Below are 14,018 nucleotides of genomic sequence, written 5' to 3'. Positions count from 1 at the left end.
TTTTATAATACATTAGAATTAGTTCTGCAGTTCTGGAATGCCTCTGCTATTCCGCATGAGATGGATTGTTTTATGTCTTTAGAGAAGAGCCTCTTAATTTTTAGGAGTTTCTGTGGGAGCAGGAGGCCTCGGTGGTGATTACTCTTCCTGTGGGTGTTTAGAAGGAGAGAGAGAAGGTTACTCATTATTTATATGGACTCTAATTTTGTATTTCTCCTTTTGGCCTCCCATCTCTGCCTGCACCCTGTCATACCTGGCCTTTCTGGGTACTAAGCTCATATAGATTTCATAGACCTTCATGGCTGTGGTCCACTCTACAGGAGGCCAGAAGGCAGCAACCTCCACCATCTCATCAAGCCCCATGTTTTCAATAATTTTCAGTCTCCCATAAAATTGAAGGCTTTTGTCCAAATCAGACTTGAAATATAAGTAATAAACCACTTTTAATACATAGTCATCACAGGGCAGGGTTTCTCAAACCTCAGCACTATTGATACCTGGGACCAGATCATTCTTCTGTGGGGCTTTCCTGTACATTATAGTTAAGCAGCATCCCTTGCCAGGTGGCACCTGCGCACACACCAGTTGTGGCAACCCCAGTTGAGAACCACTGTCAGAAAGCCGTGCCAGTGAGTAATTGTGCAATATTCTGGATCACGAAGGAAAAGCCAGGAAGTTTAAATATCGTTTACATCAAAGTACAATATAAATAAACCGACCCAATATAATCTGGAAGGCCATTAAATTACATTACAAAATACTATGGAAATGCGCTTACTGTGATATTCCAAGCCAAGTAGAGAATTAAAATAATCTCTGACTGTCAGCAGTAACATGGTACCTTTTGTCTATTTCACAATTTTCCTTTAAAGCATTTCCAAATACCCTGGGATTTGTCATTTTCATTTTTTGAAGAGATTTATCTATTAATAGAAAAAGAAACAATGATGTGCCATGGTAATGTTTCTTACTTTCAGATTGCTAGAAAATAGATACTTTCCCTCACAAGACATGCAATATTTTGCAATTGACTGTTTTCCCTAGAAGCTAATTGGTGACCATTAATTTTTACCTTGCCTGTCAACAGAAGTGAAAACAGTAGTTGGCATGCTCACCTACTTGATTATAGCTATTATATCAATCAACATCCTTTTCCTAGGGCTCATCATTATTTACCTAGATAATTAGGTATTGTTTCATTTTTATTGTCATTTGTTTTTTGCTTTGACTACACACACATTTATTTATATGGTTGAAATCAGCCATACAGCCAGTTAGAATTTATCCCCACAACATTTATGCAATATCCACTGCAGAAATAGTTTAAAAAATAAAATTTTTTAAATGTTGTCAACTTTATTCTGTCTGCCCACACTCTTTTTTCCCTCCATATTTCCCTCAACTCATTTGGTCAGAATCACATTGCAGTGAGCAATTGAATGAGTTCTGGGAGCAGACATGAGTCTGAGCATAGAAAGCAGAGCTGCAGATAATGTAAGTTGGAGCTTAAGAGACAATTATAAAAGGTGGCAAATAGAGAACCTGAGCTCTAAAACTAACTCCATATTAATGAACTTTTCCTGTGATATTCTTGAGTGATTCTATTTTTAAAACAATCATTTAATGAATAAAACTTTTTCATTGTGCTATGTGGTAGGTTGGTCAAGATATTGGAAAGTGATTAAATATAAATTCCATCACTCCTATGTTAGAAAAATATTTCATAATAAATATATTTAAATAAAGAAGAACTAAGTTAAACATGATGACATTAAATTTGCCAATTGAACATGTTCCACATATCACTGAAACAAGGGAGTACTGGAGAATTGTTGTTAATCTGTTGGCTAAGGTTGACTGTGATTCTATTAGTCAAAAATAAGTTTGGGGGTAGTATACATATTTTATTATGAATGATGTTAAAGCAAAATATATTAGAGGTTAGCCAAAGTTTATCTTATGATAAATGAATATGACATTAGCCTGAAATATGAAACTTTTTTAGAGCATTTTCTCAGTCCTTTGGGGGACCAGAAGGAAATGAGTCGTTGGTCAGTGGCTCAATTTTTCAAAATATAAATCAATGATTAATAGTAAAATTCTCTAGCCTCTATGGATAAAGGGAAATCACTTAGTTGCTTTATAAAAACTTGTCCTTTGATTCCTACTACACCATAAGACTGCCTCTCTTGCATTCTCCCCGCCCCGCCCCCCATATTATTAAATGGAACTGCCATCCAAGTCTTTGCTTGAGCCCATAACTGGGGATCCCCTTTAACTCCTGGATTTTCATTTACATTTCATATCGAGTCCATTGGTAAACTTTGTAAGTTCTACCTACTAAATAGATATGTAAAGAAAAAAATGCTACCACCAATAGCAATGTACCCTCACCGTTCAGTGAACTGCTTCAATGCCTCTTTCCTGGCCGTCTTGACTCCACGCTATTCCACCCTCCCAGACTTAAACACCAAGGTGCCAGAGTGATATTTCTGGTATAAAATTCCTAGCAAGGGCTCTTTTCAAGACTGTTCAGGGCTTTCTCATTATGTTTAGAATAAAACCCACGTCTCTTCCATGTTCTTCTACAAGGCCCAGACTGAATTGGCTCAAGGTTGTCTCTGAACTCAGTGCCAATCTTTTCTGATGTCAACATAGCTCTAAAGACCTGTGCTATCCCTCAAGCATACAAAATGCATTCCCATCTCAGGGCCTTTGCACGTGCTCTTCCCTCTGCCTGCCATAATCTTCCTCTATGTTTTCACATAGCCGGTTTCCTCTGTTCACACAGATCTGTTTCAAATGATCTTCAGAGCACACTTTCCTGACATTCGTCTCTAAAATAGTACCTGCATTAGTCTCTTTTGCTTTTATCTACTTTTTAATGTAGTACTCATAACCATCTGATGTTATATTATGCATGTGTTCATTTACGTGTATATTTTCCATCACCCTTTCTGAAATGCAGGCTCCCTAAGAGGAGGAATTATTTCTCTCTTTGGTTCATGGTTATACTCTCTAGTAACTAGAAATATTTGTTTAAAAGATGAACATGTTTGTTTTATTTGCATTATAAACAACACATCAATCTATATAAAAAAAACATAAGCATCAAAGCTATTCAGATGAATTTTTTTATTTTCTTGAATACATACATTTTGATAGATATAGTAACAGTTATGTCTTTAAGAGCATTTGCTCTGTTGCTTTCATAACTTTTAGATCAAGGTTATCTTGCATATGATGTTAATTTGTTCATGAACTGCTCTTCCTGTACTTCTCTGCTCAGTTGTTGTGCATCCCCCCCTACCTCTTTGAGCCTTCTGAGACTCCATGACTATTCTATGAGTCATCATAATTATTTGAAGCAGAAAGGAGAAACTTTACCAATCCCAGCACATTAGAGATGAGTGAAAAATAAAGTACCCTTTCCCCAAAATGGCTTCACGTAGTATATGTTGATATTTTCTCCTGTCCAATCAACGACCATGAGATTGTGTCTACCTGCTATAGCTCTCACAAGCTCTATGCTCCAATATTAGAAATTAATGTTGAAATAGTCCACGCCAAAGAAAGCAGAACTGAAATCCCATTCTAAGTCATTGAAGCTCCACGGGTCATCCACATTCCCCTGACTTGCTAGGAAAATAGGCAGTTGTTAGTCAACTTTTTAAGTTAAACAAACATACACGTAGACAGCAAAACAAAACAAAAAACATTATAAAATAGTGTGTTGGTGGAATTGCCACAAAGCATGTTTTATTGTCAACTTTATAAATCTGTGATGCTGTTTTGGGACCAGATTTAGTTGGTAGATTTCAATGGGGTCTTAAAGTAATTACCTCTGAGTATAGCACTCATCACAATGCATCATATATATGCCCTCATCTTATAAAGTCTTATGTCAGACTCCATGTCTTATTTATCTTTTTATTTCTAATATAATACTTACTATTTATAAGCACTTTGTAAATGCGCTTGAAATTGAATTACGGAGTTATCATTACCTAGGTTTTAAGTGCTGTAAGTGTTTAAAAGCTGTGGGTTTTTTCTCTTTAAGTCCTTTATAATCCCAGTACATTGCTTGCATATCTAAATGTCTTCAAAATGGTTTTTGTTTAATTGTGTTCTTGAAGATAGATCACTTCTCCTGCTGTGGAAAATAATGTTGGAAATATTAATGATTCTTAAATTCAGGAGCTAAATGCCTTTAAATCCTTAGTTAAACATCCAGTTCATTATTTTATGAACAATAATATTTTTCTTATCAGACTACATAGCATGCTAAGTGATATTGTCCCAAACCCTGATGGGTATCATTAGAACAGATTTATTTTTCACTTACTGTATCCAGGCACTTACTCTCTTATCCTCTTTAATCCACACACCAAGCCATAAGGGAAAATGGTTTATGTCGCATTTTATATATAAGGAGACTGAGACTCAGAGTTTAAATAACTTCTACAACTTGCCAAACCAATATGGCAGAGCCAAGAATTATTATAGCATATCTCCCTGAAAGCTAGGTGTATGATCTTTCTTATTCTACCATAAGACACAAAGCAGAAAAGGTACTACTTACAATACATTTTGAAATGTATCTATGATTTTAAAATAAGAAAATTTGTGGTAGTATGATTACAGATATCCAAGAAGTATTGAGTATTCTCAATAGTATTTGAGGGATTATCATTTAAGGGACTAAAATTAAATTTTAGAGGGGAGACTAGTCAACAGAAAAATATACTTTCATTCTAAATATCTCACATTTCTCCCCTTCTTAAAAACATTAGAAAATTTCAGGACTACTGGCCCCATTACCCTGGTCTGTTGTCACTTTTGTTTTGGGAAGTTGGGATCCCATTTTTCACTGTTTCATAACCCAAATGTACATGGAATGGGGGCAGGGAGGAAAGACTGTATCCCTTTATGATTAGTCAGGAATCTTAACATAAAGAATCAGTCCTGTACACAACTTCATGTATACCCATTTCTAGATGTTTCTCTAACTGGCAGCTGGTAAGCAAAACAAAAGTCCTTAAAATCCCCCTTTTCCTCTACAGAACAGTTTTGTCAATTGGGACATATTAATAACTCTGTAAGAGAGTTCTGTTTTTATTTTAAATTACTATATCAGCTTTAATGCTGTCAATAGGATGTTCTGAAGAATAAAGTGAGAGCTTGGAAAATGCTTTTGTTGGTGGATACATAGAATTATTTTTAACACATATACTTAGCAAGAGGAACATCTCTATTATAAATGTTGCATTTTTTTTCTTGTTAGAACAAAAACATGATTAGGAGTTAAAAATCAACCTGTGCTCCATGTCACTACTGTCAGATTTTCTTTAATTTTTCAATGATTTCAGTTTTGTCAGTGAGTGTCTATGTGTATCTGTGTTTGTGTGTGTGTGTGCCAGAGAGAGACAGAGAGACAGAGAAGGAGAGAAGGAGACTGAGAGAGACCTCAAAGGCAAGTTATCTTCCTTTTACAATAAAATGTCAGTTCATCTAGTCATGGTCTGATGCTAATTATTTTTTATTGTAAGTAATTTGTTTGAGTTTCCTTCCAGTCCCACCTTTGCCCATAAAGAAAATAAAGAGGGGTTTGTGTGTGTGTTGATTTTGTTTGGTCAGTACCATTTCTGTATTTGTTTTCCAGTTCTGTCTTCTGTAAATTTGATTCAACTCATATTTATTAAACACCATAAAGTGTCAAAAACATTCAAATAATGGATAATTCAGCATATGCCCTTTCCTTGTGGCAGCAAAATTTTTCATCCTCAATTGATTATGGAGCTGAGCTACATCTAAGCTTTAATGGTCACTGCTTTGCAGTCATTTTGCCAGTGTGTCACATCTGTAGTTCAGCTGTAGTGCTATCTGGTAGTTTCTTTTCATTTTTATCAAAGAAAGATGAATCATATGAGAAACACACCTAACTGTCATAGCATAATATCAAAACATGACATTTATCGATGACAAATTGCACAGTAAGAGCACTCTTGTATAGGTTATGGTAACTTAGCTGAATGTTTTTGCTCTTCTAACAAATCACTAAGAGCTATAGTAATTGCTTGACAGAATTTTCAAGGAGCAGGTAACAAAGAATTGGGAGGCAAAGATGTAGCAGGGCCTCTAGCTTGAATTTGCTCTGTTACCTTTGGCCAATCAGTTGTTCTAGTTGTACCTTGAATTATTGATCTCTAAAACAAGGGAGTTGAATAAGCGCAGAAAAACAATCTTTTATTTTTATTATTATTATTTTTGCTTTTGATTACTGTAAGGCATAAGGGCAGAAACCAAGCTATTCCAAACCCTCATCACAATGTCTAGCACATCAGAGTGTTCAAAATATATCAGTTGAATTGATCTTTTTAATTTTTTATTAAAGTACAGTTGGCATACAATATTATATTAGTTTAAGGTGTACAACATAGCGGTTTAACATTTATATATCTCACAATGTGGTCACCACACCAAGTCCAGTAACCAACTCTCACCATGCAAAGTTACCACACTGTTGCTGACTATATTTCCCTTCCTCTTTTCACCCACCCCTCCACCCTCCTCCCCTCTGGCAACCCTCAGTTTGTTCTTTGTTTCTGAGTCTCTTTTTTTGTTGTTCATTTGTTTTGGTTTTTTAAAAAATTCCACATATAAATTAAATCATGCGGTATTTGTCTTTCTTTGTCTGACTTACTTCACTTAGCATAATATCCTCTAGGTCCATCCATGTTGTCACAAATGGCAGGATTTTATTCTATTTTATTGTTGAGTAGTTTTTCATTATATGTGTGTGTGTGTGTGTGTGTGTATCTTACATTTTTTTTATCCGTTCATCTATTGATACGTGAATTAATTTATTTTGGTTAAAGTCTTGGGTAAAATGCTGATGTGTAGCAAACAAAAGGCAGAGCTACTTTTGTTCGAGAGGGGTGGGTGGTAGGACAACACATGGAGTCAAGCCCCATGGACCACCCCTTATCTCTGTCTTCACTTCATCTGCCCACAGTGGTACTGTGGAAATCAGGGCTTTAGGGAACACATTTTAAAAATAAAATAAAAACTTAATAAGCATATAATTTTCTCTGGCTCCAACATTCTGAAATTCCTCTGCTAACTTGGAGTTGTCACATGAGAGTAATACGAAAGGTCTTAAGGATGTAGCATTATTATGTCATGGGCATGGGTGGTGGATTGGGGTGGAGAAGCACACAGCATTTTATACTTCCGAGTGCATGTGCTCCATAAGGATTTTATTATCTTTCTCTACACATCTTTTCTCTTACTATAAATTAGTGCCAGATGTAGTTAAACAGGAACATTTCTTTTATCTACTTTCTATAACAAACTGTTGAGTTGTCTACTTGTAACCACATAATCACAAGGTTTTATGAACTGAGTTAATTTACTGAGTAAGCCTGCTATTTTTGATACCACGGTTGCTTTTGAAGTTCCCTGAAATCATTTGATAACCAGAGCCAAAAGAATGTGGCTTTTTGATGTATTAATGATGAACTGTTATGCCAACATTTAGTGAATAATCTACTTATTTAGCTGGTAGGAGAATAAAAGTCTGTTAAGATCACTGGAGGTAATAAATAAGAGTATTTAAGTTTAATCAGAGTGATGTCAAATCTCTAACAAGAATTTCACAGCAATTGATATCCTATTAACCCAACTTTCTCTTCCCCTGCATCACCACCCCTGTGTTAAATATTAGCAAATATGAATGAATAATGCATTCAGTTAGTTAGGAAGAAAATCGATTGATCCTGTGTGTGGTTGGTCTCCAAAACCAGGGCTCTTAAAACTCACCCTGTTTTCTGAGTTGGGGTGCATTGTCCATTTGCACCGTGTTTTCTGTTAAAGAGAAATGGGGGTGAGTTGCTGAAGCACATTGAATTCTTGAATCCTCTGGTGATGAGGACCTGTGGACAACTCCTGGCACTGCTGACTGGATCAGCTTTCCAGTTGTCAACCAAACTGGTGTGTCTTCCTGGCAAGGAAGGAAGAAAGCCCTCCCAACAGAAACATTTAGTTCAGCAAGGCTTAATCCTTAATTGATCATTTCTGTACTTGCTCGAGTTGGAAGATGCAATGACAGATTTCAAGGGACCTGGGCAATTCAATCAGTGAGGGTGGGGAGGGAGGCTTACCTGGCTATTTTTCCAAAGTCCAGAGAGTCTAGTTCAGCTAGGAATGCAGTATGCAGTGGGAAACCTGTTTTCAAGATGCTTAATAGTAAACGACTAGATCTGTGGGTTGATCATTGATAAATTGATGAGCACACAGAGTAGAAGTGGATGCAAACATAAAATTCAAAAAGTTTATCATACAAATTAGTAAATATGTCAATATAAAATGTAATAGAAGTCCAATGCCACCATGGAATGCTACGCAGCTGTAAAGAAGGACCTTGTACCCTTTGGCACAGCATGGATGGACCTGGAGAAAATTATGCTAAGTGAAATATGCCAGGCAGAGAAAGGCAAACATCACATGATCTCGCTTATACGTGGAATCTAAAGAACTTAATAAACTGATGAACAGAATAGATTCAGTGACATGGAAGCATGGATCAGACTGACAAATGTCAGAGGGATGGAGGAGGGAGGGTGGGTGGAGGGGGAGAGAGTAACCAAAGAATTTATATGCAAATATGCACAACCCAAGGACTCGGACAATGGTGGGGAGAGGGACTGGGGAGAGGGATGGGACGGAGTGAAAGGGGTCATTGGGGAGAAAAAGGGACATCTGTAATATTTTAAACAAAAATAAATAAATAAAATGTAATAAATAATGGCAATAAGAGGTTTTGACTAAATGGGAGGTATCATTTAAAAATATGATCTTGGTGAACACTTGTATAGATGTTGGATTGTGCAGCTTGGACTGGTACTCATTTAATTCCACATTGCTACCCCACTTGTAGCGTGTGTGTAAGAAATACTAAATCTAATCCCTAAGGTGTGGGCTTTGAGGCAGTGTGACCAGGCTATGTATAGAAACTAGGATTCGGATTAAGAAGGATGAGGCAACATTATGTCCAAAACAACATTGGAAGATCTGATACATAGATCATGCGTAGCTTTAGTTAACACAGTGAACGTAAGGTGTGCTTTAAGAAGGAAAAAAGAACAGGTGCAAACTGAGATTTGGTGAAAGGCGGTCATGTGTTCTTAAAGACTGACCAGTCCTGGCTCAGTACTTGAACAGTCTCGTGTGATTGTCAGTTTGGAAGTGTTATATTTCACCCGTGTACCATCTACTAGCTCTTCAGCCCTGGTTGGTGTGGCTCAGTGGTTAGAACATCAGCCTGGGGACTGAAGGGTCTCAGGTTTGATTCCGGTCAAGGGCCCTGGTCGGGACGCATGTGGGAGGCAACGAATCGATGTCTGTCTCCCATCGATGTTTCTCTCTCTCTCTCTCTTCCTTCCACTCTCTCTGAAAAGCAATGGAAAAAATATCCTCTGCTGAGGATAACAACAAAAATTAATAGCCCTTCAGTTTGCCTGCAGGCACTGCCTGCAGTATGTTAGTCATTTCGTGGCAGAATGCTGTGACACACTATTCTGAGACTGAAAAATATTTAGGAAAGTAAACTGTGTTCTATCCTTCAGCTCACGCAGCATAACAATAATCGGTATTATTATTATTGTTGTTTTTCAGCTCCTCTGACTGACAAGCCACCCAAGCTTCTGTATCCTGTGGAAAGTAAGCTGACAATACAGGAGGCTCAGCTGGGTGAGTAATTCCTTAATTCCAATTCATACACTTTTCTCAATACATTCTGACAGTCAATAAGCCTAGATTGTAACCTGATGCAACACTCGGAGCTAATCCCATGTATATTTAAAAGGAGCAAAGTTAGAAAATACCAGCAAACATGGACCGCTCCACCCTCTGCAGGGCATGCATTAAGACCAAGCTGGATACATGGATGTAAAATCTCATGTGTCACTTAGATGGTGACTGGGAAATGGGATGCGCTGAAGGTTTTACTGATGGTGTTATACTGTCATTTGACAAAGCTGGGATTGTTTTTAAATCAGGCAATATGGATCTATTTGACTTATCTGTTATTACACTAAAATACAGTTTTTGGAAATTGGGAGAAAAGGTACACATTCATAAAAATAAATGTTACCATTACAGTTAAAATCATTTTAATTTAATAAAATATAACGGACGTTATGCTAGTTAAGTTATGGATAATGTATTAATAAAATGTGAGTAAGTGGCTTTTGGTTAAAGGACTAATAGGCTTGGGACATAAGAACATGGACAGTTTATAATTTGATAAATATATCCAGTTGTCTACAAATCAGAATTCTAACATAATTATCTTAGAGTTTAGTCAAGAATTTCTGAGCCTGATTTTGCTATATTCAGTTATGCCAAATTATGAAAACTTTCTCATCTTAATTATAAATATATATAGCACACTTAATTATATTATTTTATTTTTATTTATATTTGAAATATATTATGCATGTCTATATCATCAACTTTAACAAAATTGTTTTTAGTGGTTTGATATAAAAGGATTACCAAAAGTATAAATTTAACCATATATTCTTCGTTAAGGAATTTTTTCATACATTTAACCATTGAGAGTAGAAATGCATTTATTGTATACAACTAAAAAAGAATCGATAGCCCATCTCTTAAGTTACCAATGTTATTATCGTTCTTGGAGTTAGAATTTAAGTTAAAATTATAAATCATCTTCAAAATGAAGATTACAGATGTAACAATCTTTACCAATTGTATATCCAAAGTTATAGTGCAAAAAGGTAAGATGATGGTTTTAGAACTTGTCAAATTATTTTAGTCAGTAGATTTCTAACATTGGAAATACATATTAACTTTGAGGAAAGACCATGTGCGGGACTCACGCAAGTCATAATTCTAACATACAAATCAGAATTTGGTGGTGAACACAAATCTTTGAGTTCCATGCAAGTCATATTAGTAGTATTTTAATAGCCTTTATTTTGAGATGGATGACTACAAACAGCATTAAAGTGATTCTGTATATGAAACAAGCAGATATATTAAAATTGTTTCACGCTCTTTACTCATACTATGGTATATTGAGGTATATTAGATTTGATTGTTACTTTCTAAAAAATTTTGAAATATAAATTATTGTAAGTGGCCATGCTCCTACAGACCTTTCACTAACTCCTAGGAAGATTTACTTCTAAGGAATTATGCAAAATTATAAAATCTTGGGTCAAAAAGAAGTTGTTTATGGTACCAGTTGTGAGTAAGGAACATAGTGAAAATGAAATTAATTGTATCTCTTTACTTGGCAATATAATTGAAATAATTTCCTGATTGATGGCTGCCCATTAGGTTACCTTATATTGTCCCTGAAAATGGAACAAATCAGATTATTCTCTACTTCCTATTAAAATGTTCTACAAAATGAAATAATTTGTAAAGCTTTCCTTTTAAAAATTACTTTTACTTACACAAAAATTACGAAGTCTAATCAAATCAATTTAACAATATGAAAATTCTTATGCAAATTGGAAGGGTCAACTGTATATTCATCTAAAGAAAAATGGGCATGGCTGCCATCAAAATCCTCCAGGAAATACTCTATTTTATTGTCACTGCCAAAAGGAACACGAGTTCCCTTTAAACACCAAGTCAACTTGGGACATCAACCTGGAATATGGATTCTTTTATACAACTTTGGTTTTGTTTTGTTTTGTTTTCTGATTCTAGTTCTCAGTGTATAGGATAAATCATTTAACCTTAATCTTTAAATTTTGAGTAACAGTTGATTTGAAATAAGCACCTTTCTAGTGTTGTTATTGCAGTAGTATTGGAGTAGGTGAACAGCTGATCACAAAGAATAAGTGAAACTAGGAAATGATATTAAGGACCAAAAAAAAAGATTCAAGATGTCTACAATATGTTTGTTTTCTGCAATAAATACTTTGATTTTTCACCTCCTTGGAAATTTAGATTTTGCTCTTTCCAGGCTTGAGAAAGATATAAATTTCAACAGGCTCAAAATGTGATATCATATTACAAGAAAGGACACAGTAAAGAGTCACTGGGTGGCTCCAAAGAGGGACAGGGCACCTGTAAGTGGTACCTACTCTTATGAGAAGGTGAAAATCTCCAAATGAGGTTTATTGGTTAAGAGCTCAGGCATCTGATGCAACCTTGTCCTAAACTGACTCAACCTTGACATCAGAGGATAATAAAACTGCCACTTGAGTTATATTATAAAAACAGCCATCTGTGCTGAGTTGGTGCATATCTGATGTCCTAACTTGAGCGTCCTGGCTAAATTACACACACACCCACTGGACCTTGGTAGGTGCATACCCATCAGTGCTCCAGTTTGTCTGCAAATATAAAACTCATTAATAATGGCAGATAAAAATCATAAAATGCGTGGGCTTGTCTCGTCTAAATCTCCTTTCTCTGCTATTTGCCGGCCACGCCTACTCTCCCTTTCTACGTCCTTCATGTCCTTTTATTCCAATTCCTTCATCTTCTCGAAACTGGAAAGATTCCGATAATGATCATTTAAATTGTTCCAATGTAGAAAGTAGAAAGCCAAAGGCACAACACAGGAAAGAACTTAGGGGAAAAAATGAAATAGTAACTAAATTCATAGAAAACAGGTCAACTGGTGGGTCTGAATTTCAATCAGCATGTGGTCACGGAATAGCATTTCTATTTTAAGTGGCATCTGTGTGTTACTTCTAATGTGAAAAAAGAAAATTGTCCTTTTAAAATAACTTTCAGGCATCAGCAAATATGCGGGCAGCACTTTCATAGGCAAAAGGCCCAGAAATCACATGGTTCAGTTCTGAAGCCCAGTCAAGAGAGTGACCCTGACTTAGTCTGTTAGGGCCCCTGTAGCCGAGGGAACCCTGGGACACACCGTTGTCTCGCTGAGTCGGAGCCCTGAGAATGGCAGTCAGACGTGTCCTTCCTGCGATGGCCAGGAGCCCATTTCCAAAACCTTCCAGAATAGGGGATGTTACATTCATCATCACGAGACTTTCAAAGAGTAGAAATCCATCTTGCCCTTGGCCTAGTGAGACACACCTTATTTTACAACTTAGAATTTTGGTTTTGCTTTAAAAAATAACTATACCAGTTAATGGTAGAAATTTGGGGGAAATACAGAAAGGAATCCTGTTTCTTACACTTTATATCGCATAAATATTTCGCTCCTATTAAGTATTCTCAGAAAATACTCTTCAAGTGGCTACATAATATCCATGCGAATCTCCTCTAATTTCATAAATAGCTGAAATTTTTATTTTTCAGATTTTATTATAAACAATAACACAATGATCTTTATCTTTACATCTCCCCCAGCCTATGATTATTTTATCATGACAGATTCCTAAAAGGAAAAATAGGGTGAGAGGAAATAATTTTGTTTAAGTTTCTTGCTACATGTTTTCAGAATTCTCACTAGAAAAGTTGTACAAACTCTCACCGAAGTATATAATAATAACTTTTAAAATCTCTAATAAAATGATATCTTTGTAGCATAGAGCCCTTGAAGGAAAAGTGGCTGTTCTTCAATATCAGAATCACTTCTCCCCCCCTCTACCTTCTTTTCTCTCTCTTCACTCATTGAATACAAGTGGCCTCTGTTTTTTGGGGGTTTTTTCAGGCTTATCTACATTTGGAGGGTTTCATATAAACCTAGTCCTTTTAGCTAAATGTCTGTGGTTGATGGGATATAGAAACCTAATCAAATGTCTATAGTGTCTGCCCACTTTCTTCTCTTGGATATTTTAATGCTCAACTGAGAAGTTCCTCTAGATTCTGCTTTATAATAAAGTGCACAGTAATGCGACGTACTCTGGGCACAGACATTGTCAATAAATACTAATCGATGATCAGGTGTACATGCAAGAAAGGACACACATCTCCAAATTTTCTGCAAGAGAAAATGATGAAACTGAACTGAATAAGCTGCCAGGCAGTACTCTCTTCTTTTTCTTTAGTATTTGCTTTCA

General features: G+C 36.0%; 1 protein-coding gene across 1 annotated transcript in view; it reads left to right on the top strand.

The window, feature by feature from the left end:
• IL1RAPL1 (interleukin 1 receptor accessory protein like 1) overlaps window positions 1-14,018 on the top strand; it is a 1,172,201-nt gene that overhangs the window by 894,285 nt on the left and 263,898 nt on the right. Inside the window, exon 8 of the mRNA XM_081125599.1 lies at window positions 9,676-9,750. Within this exon, the coding sequence (XP_080981725.1) occupies window positions 9,676-9,750 (75 nt within the window). The remainder of the gene's footprint in view (window positions 1-9,675; window positions 9,751-14,018) is intronic.

This window comes from Miniopterus schreibersii (assembly GCF_964146895.1).
Source record: "Miniopterus schreibersii genome assembly, chromosome: X".
NCBI lineage: Eukaryota > Metazoa > Chordata > Mammalia > Chiroptera > Miniopteridae > Miniopterus > Miniopterus schreibersii.
This window is presented reverse-complemented; position numbering and strand designations above follow the sequence as displayed.